At 49.8% G+C, this 10,490-nt stretch overlaps 1 protein-coding gene across 1 annotated transcript in view; it reads right to left on the reverse strand.

Annotated features, from left to right (window-relative positions):
• Csmd2 (CUB and Sushi multiple domains 2) overlaps nt 1–9,313 on the reverse strand; it is a 607,037-nt gene extending 597,724 nt beyond the window's left edge. Inside the window, exon 1 of the mRNA XM_012516868.2 lies at nt 9,112–9,313. Coding sequence (XP_012372322.1) covers nt 9,112–9,298 — 187 coding nt within the window. The 5' untranslated portion in view covers nt 9,299–9,313. The remainder of the gene's footprint in view (nt 1–9,111) is intronic.
• Between the last annotated feature and the right edge of the window lie 1,177 nt (nt 9,314–10,490).

The raw sequence follows: 10,490 nt of genomic DNA on the forward strand, positions 1-10,490 counted from the left end.
AGGTGCTCTAGACCACTGAGCCATCTCACCAGCCCCTTCATTTATTATTTTTATTGTGGTAAAATACACATAATATAAAACTGACCATCTCCATCATTTCTAATTGTATCATGACATGGCATTCGGTACACTCACATTGCCATGTTAAAATCATCACCCTCCATCCCAAGAACTCTGCAATTTGCAAAGCTAAAACTGTGGGCACTAAACACAAATTCCTCCTTCCGTCCTCCCAGCCCCTGCCAGACACCATCTACTCTCTGTCTCCATGAGTTCAAGTACTGTAAACACCTCACAGAAGTGGAATCACACAGCATTGCCCTATTGTGTCTCACTGAATTCATTCAGCAGAGTGTCTTTCCTCAAGATTCATTCAGTCAGTAGAATGTGTCTGAATTCCCTTCCTTTTTGAGGCTGGAGGATATTTCATTGTATGGCTACACTACATTTACTTAACACCCTTCCATCCATGGTCACTTGAGTGGCTTCCATCTTTCACAGTGAATAAAGCTGCTGAGAGCTCTATCTGGCTGCCCTTCTTAGGCATACATACCACAGAAGTTTGCCTCCAGCCCCAGTGCATTCTGGGAGTTTTGGAAGGGCACAGGCCCTTGATAGATGCCTGCTAAGGGACTAAACAACCCCTCACGTTCTCCAAATGTCACACGCATGGGCTTATTAATCTGAACTTTTAATTGGGGCCTTTAGGAAAGGCAGAGCTTAGAGTCAGAAGGGAGATCTTCTTTAGGATTTGGGAGCCCAGGCTGAACAGGAAGGCCTGGGAATCCCCGAAACCCTCTGTGCAGAGAGCCAGCCTTGTCAGAGAGTGAACCCAGGAAGGCCATGGGACCTATCCTTCAGTTAGCTTAGCAACACTTCCCCTAATTTATCAGCATCCTCGCATTTCTCAAGTTCTATTATTCTGACTGCATCAAAGCAAGACATTTCTGTCCAAAGTAAGATATCATAAATAAAACAGACAGATGAGAGGTTTGGAGAAGTTATTTGGAACCTCTAAAACTGAAAAAGTGCATTACTTGAAAAATAAATGAAATTTCTGACAATCAACCAAATAATTTTTAAATTAAGCCAGAGAATTTGACTTTTACTATGGCCAAAGGATATGAATAAGCATTTCAAAAAGAGAGAAACTCAAACAGCTAGCAAGTGTATTTCAGGTTTACTAGTAATCAGAACAATGCAAATTGAACAATGAGATGTCCCTTGAATTTTCTAAGAATGGCAATATTAGAAAGATGGATAATATTAGGTGTTGATGAGGATGGGGGAAGAGAGATAAAGGCTTAACAGAACTGAGACCTGGCATAGCAGTTCTGGAAAACATTATGGCAAAATACAAGACATTAGCAGATGAACTTGGGGATCTCAGTCACCCACTTGTATTATCCAGAGTCTTTCCCAAAAAGGATCTCAACCTGGCAGGTACAAATATGTTCTTTAGAACTTCATTCATGGTGGGGAAAAGTTGAGAAGCCAGGGATCTGTCCCAAGGGTTAGTGCATAAAATGAGACGGATGTCTTACTCACAATGCAACATAGCAATCAAAACTTCCAAACTAGATGCAAGAGGAGCTGGGGTAGATTTTCAAAATATGATGTTGAGTAAAGAAAGTAAGAAAACAGGTGAGAAGTACAGCTCAGTTATTATTTATAGAAATTAAAAATGCATAGACCTACAAATAACCTTATGCATTTATGAACAGCTGCATATATTTCAAGACATATTGGGCTAGGTAGGTATTAAAAGAGGGCGACCATGGGACTGGTGACAAAGGAAGGAAATTTTAAATGAAAGGAGACAATCTTGCACAGACAAATAGTAACACAAAACTGCGACAAAGTATAGGAGTAATCCAGTGTTGTGCTCCTGAGGTTGGGTGCTGGGAAAGGGGAAGAGACAAAACAAAACAAACGACAATATGAACTGTGCCTTCCACATAACTCAGGAAAGTTATCTCTGTAACATTTTCCTCCTCCTATTTCCTTAGAACAAAGTGTCATAGGAGATGAGCGTTCTGGTGGTTCATAATGTAGGCGCTTCTCATCCTGCTGTGGTCAAAAGCCCTGCATGCAGGTCTTGTCTCCAGATGGATATGTTTGGGGAATTAAAATCCCAGCAGTTACCTCTCCTAGGCTGAGTTGAACTGCGCCACTGCCCATACCGAGGTGTCAGAAGGGCTGCGGATGAGGACGGCTGGTCTCTTCCCTTTCCAGTGATCAGAAGCAGCCGCACAGTCCACAGCAGGGTAGGACTAGATGGGAGCTAAAAGCTCAGCAAACCCACCCTCTTTGCCCACTGCCTGTGAGCCCAGAGGTATAGGCGGGCAGGCTGTTGGCAGAGGTAGTGAACTCACTGTTTTTGGCAAACCAAGCCAGCCTGACCACTGGGCAAGCTCTCCTATTGGAAGGGGCTTGAATGAGTGACCTTTCAGTCCTCTTCCAGTAACTCTACTTCTTTCTATTTTGTTGATGAAAGAGCTTCCCAAACTGTCATTATCCAGATGGGGTGAAAAATATTATTATTTCCATTTGATAGGTGGGCAAATGGAAGGCAAAATGATTCACTCACAGCCTCAAAGGTTGCTAGGGTTATAAGCAGGGCTGGAAGACTGGCATCCAGACTCCTGGACTGAACAATGCCTTCCTCTCAGCCACCTGATGTGGATCAGCCTTCTGGGACTGCACATGTGAGAGAGGCCAGCAGGGCAGGATCACACAGGTCCCAGACAGTGGAGATGCTACCATGGAAGTGGCTATTTTCGTGCTGGGAATATTTTAGTATGGATAGAAAATAAATCGTTAAACTTTCACCTCCTCCTTGCTGCCAAGGAAGGTGTCAAATGCTCACATATCATCAACAAACCTCACCAGTCTCTATCCTGGACACCACTGTTGGTACGGCCCTGGAGGAAGCAGGGAGTAGGCTGTGCTGGGGGAAGGGAAAGGAATTCGGCACCAACAGGAAGACAAACCCCACCCCAGACCTCAGAGGACTCTAGACTCTACCACACCTGCTCGTCTCAAGAAAGGTCATCAATCATCCGCACAAAATGCCTGCGCGTTCTCAGCTAATACACTTGGATCTCCGATGGTCTAAATTTCAAAGTCTCAGCTTTCTCCCTTTGAAGTTACACCCGTCACACTTGCTTACTTTCAATCAATAAATAGATGTAGTTATTTGATAATGGGACTTATTCTGTTTTCTATTTGGAAACCTAGAAGATGGACACATTATTTTTTGAAGTTTCAGGATTATAATTGCACCTAATTGAGTAGAAATGGGAGAGCAGAAGAGAGGAAGCTGATTTGTGTGGCAATATAAGCCCTTTATTTTCTACTCTAGACCATACAGGAGAGTCTCAAATAAATTTTAAGAGGTATTTGCTGCTCTGGGTAATTTAATTATACATACATTATTTTTAGCATCACAACAGGAGCTTATAACAATGATTTTCAAGGATAGGACTGGCATCTCCTTAGAAATCAATTGTTTAAAATTTTCCAAAAAATATGGGCCGGGGAGATGGCTCAATAGAATAAGTGCTTCCCTGGCAAGCGCAAGAGCCTGAGTTTAATCCCTGGTTCCACTAAATAAATAAATAAATAAATAAATAAATAAATAAATAATTTCCAAAAACTCAGAGACAAATAGGTGGAAAGTATAAATGATTTTTCAGTAAGAGGCTCTCCAAAAGAAAAGGAATCAGGAATGAACCCCTATTCCACCCAGGTCCTTGCTGCCTGTGGGGGCAACAAGCCCACCAGCTCTCGGGTAGGCACAGCCCCTTTCTCTGAGGTTAGACCTTCCCTGAGCTGTCCCAGGGCTTCTGGCTTGCACCAGACACATCTCCCTGATAGGGTGCCGGGTGGTGGCCACACAGGACTCCCAGCATTGCCCTGAAGAGTGAGCCCTCAGAGCCAGATAGAGGAGCTTCCAGCATTTTGGAATCCAAGCATGTGGAATCAAAGATTCATGGAGATTTTTCTATTGTTAGAAATTTCAATTTGGGGCCAGAAAGAAGCTGCCCAACATTTAAGACGTCCTGGGGAGGAAGATCAAGATGCTCCGACATGCGGTATGTGGCATTCTGGGAGCCTACAGCAGAGTTCCACTTAGGTGCGCATTTGAGGCTGAAGACCCAGGGTGACTCTGTGGCTGCCCCTAAGGAACTTGTGTTTAAGTGGGACGGATGGCAGCAGCCTGGCAACTGGAAGTTTGTGATCAGCCTCAAGCACAAAAGCAGCATAGCACAATGGATCAATACAGGATTCTAAAAGGGAGGTAGCCAGTGAGTGCCCTGAGAAGGCACAGAGCTGGGGCCGGGGAGATGGCTCAGTAGAATAAGCGCTTGGCTGGCAAGTACAAGGGCCTGAGTTCCATCCCCAGTTCTGCAAAAAAAAAAAAAAAAAAGAAAGAAAAAAAAAGAAAGAAGAAAGAAAAGGCACAGAACAAAGTGGGGACCAGGAAGGGCCTCAGAGCCAGGCAGATCTAGAAGCAAACTGTTCCTCAGCCGTGATCCCTTAGCCACTTACTTTTTATGATAATCCACTAATGTGGATATGCCCTCTCCAAACCCATTTCCTTATCTTTCAGGGGGGGCAGCAACACGGCCTACCCCACTAGGTCATTGTGAGGACCCAGCTAATACTTGCACATACCTGAGAGAGCGCTAGTGAGCATTCAGTGAGTTGTAGCTACTACTGTCACTCCCCTGGGTGAGGTATCAGATGCCCACATATCTCCAGAGCAGCTTTCTGAGTGTGGTTTGTGGGACTATGTGGTGAAGACACCCAGACTTCCTGACTGACTCCTTTGTCTTCAGTGCCGTTATTCGGCCCAGCCTCCCACCAACAGTCACATTCCACAGGGCAGGCATGGTGCTGGGCCTGCCACTGGAATGCTCCCTGTAGCAAAGAAATGACTTATCTCTCATAAGAGATCCTCTACCTTACAGAGATCTGAAGATCAGCTGGATCTCCAACAACGAATATGTGGTTCTGCTGAGCAATCAAGTTCCCTGAATCTTGCTGGGGTGACAATGACCATGAAACAGGTAGGCTGGCACATGACTCAAGGCGCTGCTGCTGAAGTCACCTGCTGGACTCTTCTGGACACATGGAAGCCTCATGGCATCTAAGGCCCTGTAAGCTCACTCTCCAGACCCCCTTCCCTGAATTGTAGCTTCTCCTTCAGTCATACATTCACCAGCCATAGATAGAACCAGGACTGATTGCTGTACCATAATCAACTTACTTTTTTCTTTTAAACCATGAGCCCACTGCTCAACTGCAAACAAAAAGTACAAATCCATACATATGTTGGTCACTAAGCAGTTAGATGCTTTTCCTTATCATGCTGCTATTGAGCGATGGTCTTCTAGGACTTACACACTTCATCTCTAGATTCGAGGAAGCTCAGTGACATCTAGTTGTAAAGAGAAGGCAACTGGAAACCAGGTATCTTTGTCACCAAGTGACCTCTGCAAACCAGCTGGTTTCCTTGACCCCTACGAATTTCTGATTTAGCCTTAGCCATCCCTGCACTACTGTCCAAGAAAAAACATGAAAACCATCAGCTGATATAAAATCCGCTCATCAAATACATATTCTATGCCAGGTGCTGAGGTAGATGCTGGAGAAATATGTCATTGTCCCTGCCCTCAGGAAGAGCACAGTTTAATGGTTAAAACCAATAAACACTTTTAATACCATTCAATCTCTTCTATAACAGAACATTGGGTACAGTTGGTGCTTTGGTCTGCAAGAGACAGGCTAAAAACAAGCCCTCAGGCAATAAGAAAAGGAGAAGAAATTTTTTAAATATTAATTTGATGTGTGGTCTGTCTTAAGGTGGCATGGTAGCATGGGAGAAGATAGTCTAAAACTGTGTCAGAATTCCTTAGGGCTTAGTATTGCTCCTCTTTGGAGTTACTTATTAAGGGGATAATGGGGGTCATCCAAGTCTTTTTAATTCTGAGAGCTCTTTAATCCAAAGAAAGAAAGGAGCTGTTCCTGAGAGTAACTGAGTCTAAAACAGAAAGAACCTAATGGCCACCCAATGAGGAAGAAACAGGATTCTCTTAAGGTTCAGGGCTGGGTAACTGAGGAATCCCAGGGGCTTAGGAAAGAAAGCTAACGAGCTTGTTTTGGAAGGGAAACATCAAGGTAACATGGACAGGCGTCAGCAGGATGCAGGCATAGTCTGGACCTAGAATGTCAGTGAACTAGGACATCAATAGATATCTATCAGGAGATGTCTTGGCAAGACAGATCTGTCTGGGAGTTTCAGAGCATGTATTGGAAAGGATGGGCATGGATGAGGTCACTGAGGAGTGGTGAAAGGGAATGGGAGAAAAGGACATGGAACTGGATGCTGCTGAACACCAGACTTCAGGGAGAGAGTAAATGTTAGTATTAGAGACTGAGAAGGAAGCCGGATGAGGAGAATTTTAGAAAGCCTTACAGAAGAAGGGGAAGATAAGGACAGACAACGTACAATGGACTTGGCTGTAATGATGGCATCATCAGTGATCTCTTCTAGAATATTCCTGAGGACTCCTAAGGGACAACAAAAGCCTGCATAACACAGGATGACGGATAGTACAAAAAGTAAATGAAGACTCCGTTGAATAGAGTTGATGGTAAGAGACAGAGATGGGACAGTAGCTAAAAGAGCTCAGGAGAGCCAAAACACTGCCTTGGCAGGTTTTATGTTAAAGATGTCCTGCTATTAGAGGCAAGGCGAAGGTGTTCCAAGGCCAGAGTGATGGAGGACAGGGAGCAGGCCTGCAGAGAGGTGAGGTATGAAGCAGATAGGGACAGAACACGTTCAGGAAGCAGGCAGAGGTGAGTGAGAAGCTTCTCACTGCCAAATCCTCATATTCTTTCTAACCAATGGCAACCAAGCCAATGAAGGGAGCTGGCTGGGTCTTGAGCATCCTTCAGAGTCAACGGTGTGAAGTGAACACAAAATGAAAGCGCTTCCCCCCTTTCCTTTCACCAAATCCAGATTTGCAAATCTCTGCTGCCTGCAAAAGGAGACAGCACATGTAAATGTACAAGAAAGGTTTAAAAAGAAATGAACACACTGGAAGCCAGAGCAGGGCCTGCCAAAGAGCAACTACCCCTCCTCAATCAACACACACACACACACACACACACACACACACACACACACACACACCCCAGCACACGCACACACCCCAACTTCTCCATGACCAGAGTTGTTAGCAAACGGATTTCCACAAGGCAGGATTCCAGTATCGCGGAGCACCGTGCACGCTCAATGAGTCGGCCTTTTTCTCTCCCTAAGGAGCAGAGGTAAATTCAGCCTTAGAAACAATCCCTCCAGACTTAGAGCGATTCTCTAGCTGATTAAACAGGGAGAGGGGGCTTGCCTAAACAAACGTCCAGGAGGCCTGATAGCCAGTCAGACCTGACAGCGAAACCCTACAGCCCGAAAGGCAAGTCTGGGTGACCAGCATCGTCGGTGTGAGCAGCCTCCGGGTGGGTGTGGGTGTGCGCGAGGCCAGAGCTGCCAGGCACGCGCACCACGGGCGCCCCTCTCTGGGTGTCGGTGGCTATGACTCTTAGGAAAATCAGAGAAAAGTCCGGTCAAGAAGGGACGAAAGATGCAGGGCTGCCTTGGGGGTTCCTGACCCAAGACTTGACCCAAGCACGGGGCTAAGGGGTCAGCGACACAGTATGTGGGGACTGGTTCACAAGCCGCTGGAGCCAAGAGTGAGTCAGGGAGCTTGGCACTCACTAGCCTGCCAGGAGAGGGGCGCACTTTCCAAAAGGGACGCTGGGGTTCTAGGGTAGCCGAGACCAACCTTCAGAGGTTCAATCGGTGGTTTAAATAACAATCAACAAGCAAAAGCAGCGAGGCTCCAGGCTGGGTCCTGCCTGGGCAGCAGGTGTTTGGGGGTTTCCTGTCCAGTGGCTTTCAGCCTATGGGCTAAAGGAAAATGCGGCTAAAGAGGTCCGGGTTTGAACCGGTCCCCACGGAACACATAGAACTTTCTAGGTTGTGGCTGGAGCTGAGCTTCAGGGGGTCCCGTGGGTAAAGTGGAAGCGGATCCGCTGCGGCTAGTGGCCTCCACTGAAGAAATGGATTCGCTCCACGGTCCGCGTGCCTCCTCTACGAGCCACAAGATTCAACCAGACATAGCGAAGTTCCGCGACTCTCCGCACCCGCGAGGTCTACCCCTCCCGGACTTGGTTACTCGGAGCGGGTCCCGCCGCCCGCGCTGCTGCTGCCGCAACCCGGGCGCTCGGCTGCAGCAGGGCGCGGGAAAGGGCACTTTGGCGCGGAGTGAGAACCGAGGGGAACGTGGCGGCGCGGAGCCTGGCAGCGACACTTCCCCGCCCCCGGGCACCACAGCCCACCTCCCCCCCGCCCCCGCCACCGTCTCCCTCGGTTCAACACTCTCCAGCCTCCAACTGAGCCCTCCTACAAAGAACGCGCGGGACCCCTAACCTGGGCGCACGCCCACCTGCACCCACCCCCAGCTCCAAGTGCCGAGGGAGAAGGCATTTGGGGAGGGGATGGCGGCCGCAGTCTCCGGGCGGCTCCGGCGGGGGCAAGGGCTTCAGTCTGAGAAAATGGGCGGGGGCAGGGAAGGACAGACCCTGCAGACGCGGAAACGCGGAGGGGGCGCGCCGTTCCTCTCCAGCCCCCGGGACGGACTTGCCAAGCAGAATCCGGAGCCGGGGGGAGTAGGGCTCCGGGAAAGTTTATCAGGGAAAAGCCTGGCACCTTGGGAGGCTAGAGAAACTGAAGGCACCGGTCGGGTGCCCCGCAACCGGAGGCAGGGACGTCTGTCTCCCAGGCCCTCACACCGGCCGAATCCAGCCAAGTTGCGGTTGGGGTTGGGCAGAGCAATAAGGGTGAGGGGTGGAGGTGAGGACGTGGCTGAGGGCGGGGTAGAGGATGCAGGCAGAGGCGAGGGTGAGCAGGAGGGTGGGCAGATTGGGGGGTGAGGCAGGGTGGGGGCAGGGGAAGGGACGGAGACCCGGTCCAGGCCGGGTGGGCTTGGGCTCGGGTGGGGCGCGCGGCGGCCGCCGGCCTCCCGGCGCGGGCGGACTTACCCGCGGCTACCGAGGCGCTGAGCAGCCCCCAGCCCAGCAGGAGCAGCAGCAGCGGCGGCGTTGGCAGCGGCGGGCGGCCCCATCGGCTCACCGAGCCCGGCACCAACGCCGAAATCCCGGCTTCGCCGCGAGCCCTCCCCGCGGGGCAGCCGCAGCGCCCCTGCTCCCGTCCCCGCGAGCGCGGCATGGCGCGGCCGGCAGCGCCGAGGGAGAGGCTCCGCTCGCCGCCGAGGAGAAAGGAGGTCAGGAGAGCTCGGGAGCTTTTTTCTGCTCGGAAAAAAATCCCGGTACGCGGGAGCCCTGAGCTTCTGCGGCTGGAATGAACCAAGTGTCCGCCCGGCCGGGGAGAGGCGCGCTGCGCTCTCGGAAATGACTCGCTCCAATCCCGCTTCGCGGGGTTCGCGCCGGGGGGTGGGGGGCGAATTATCCCCGGATTAATCACTCCGGAGCCGCTTCTTCGCCGCTCCAAATGCTGGAGGTGGAGGCGCAGCCAAAGAAAAAATATTGGGGGTGGGGTGGGGGTTCCTTTTCAGGGCCACCTCCATCTCCAGATAAACCACAAATTACATCTAAGGGGCTGTTTATTCTGTTTGTTTTACAATCGACCAGTTTCTTTTAAGTTAAGTCCTTCAGTTTTCATGTATAAGATTGCCCATTAGTACACTCCCCGTACACACAGTGACACAGACACACACGCCTCTGCCACGTTTGAAAACTGGAATACTGTCTGGGAAAAGGTAACCAAAGAAGGACGCTCTTACCCAAGTCTTGGGTCTTAGGAGCTGATCTTTGGTGATGGCTTTGAACTTACAAATCTTGGGCTGGAGTATGTTTAGCAGCCCTCTTCATAATCGCCTCCTACCGTATCCCAGCAGAGGAGTGTGTGTACTAGACAGAGGCAGGGTTAAAAATTAGAAGGCACACGGGTGGAATGGAGGAGGGGGTGTTCGTTTGACCCAGGGCGGTGCTACTCCGAGCTTAAGACAAATTTTCAGGATGGTAGAAAGATGCTGGTGTGCTCCAGGGTGGGGGTAGGGAATGAGCTTGGTGGAACGACAGTGCAAGAGTTACTTGTACAATTTATCTTCCAATTTAAATAACAGGATCCTTCTTCCCCTCCAGCTTCCCCTCCCCCTTCCAGCATGTCCCCAAAGCAGGCGAGTTTCGCCCTAGGGTGTGAGCAGCTCCCCGCCTTTCTGGAGTAGCCGCCGCCTCCAGGCCCCGAGAGCTCAGCGTTGGTCCCCGCCCCATCCCCCACCGCGACTCAGCTGCCGTCTCTGTCTGGTCTATCCTAGGCTCCTCCGCCAGTCACGATGGCTCCTTAGGTGTCTACACCGAACTCTCCGCAGGAGGGAAAGAAACGCTTAGGGAGGTGTGGG

This window comes from Octodon degus, unplaced genomic scaffold (assembly GCF_000260255.1).
Source record: "Octodon degus isolate 3935 unplaced genomic scaffold, OctDeg1.0 scaffold00130, whole genome shotgun sequence".
Taxonomy (NCBI): domain Eukaryota; kingdom Metazoa; phylum Chordata; class Mammalia; order Rodentia; family Octodontidae; genus Octodon; species Octodon degus.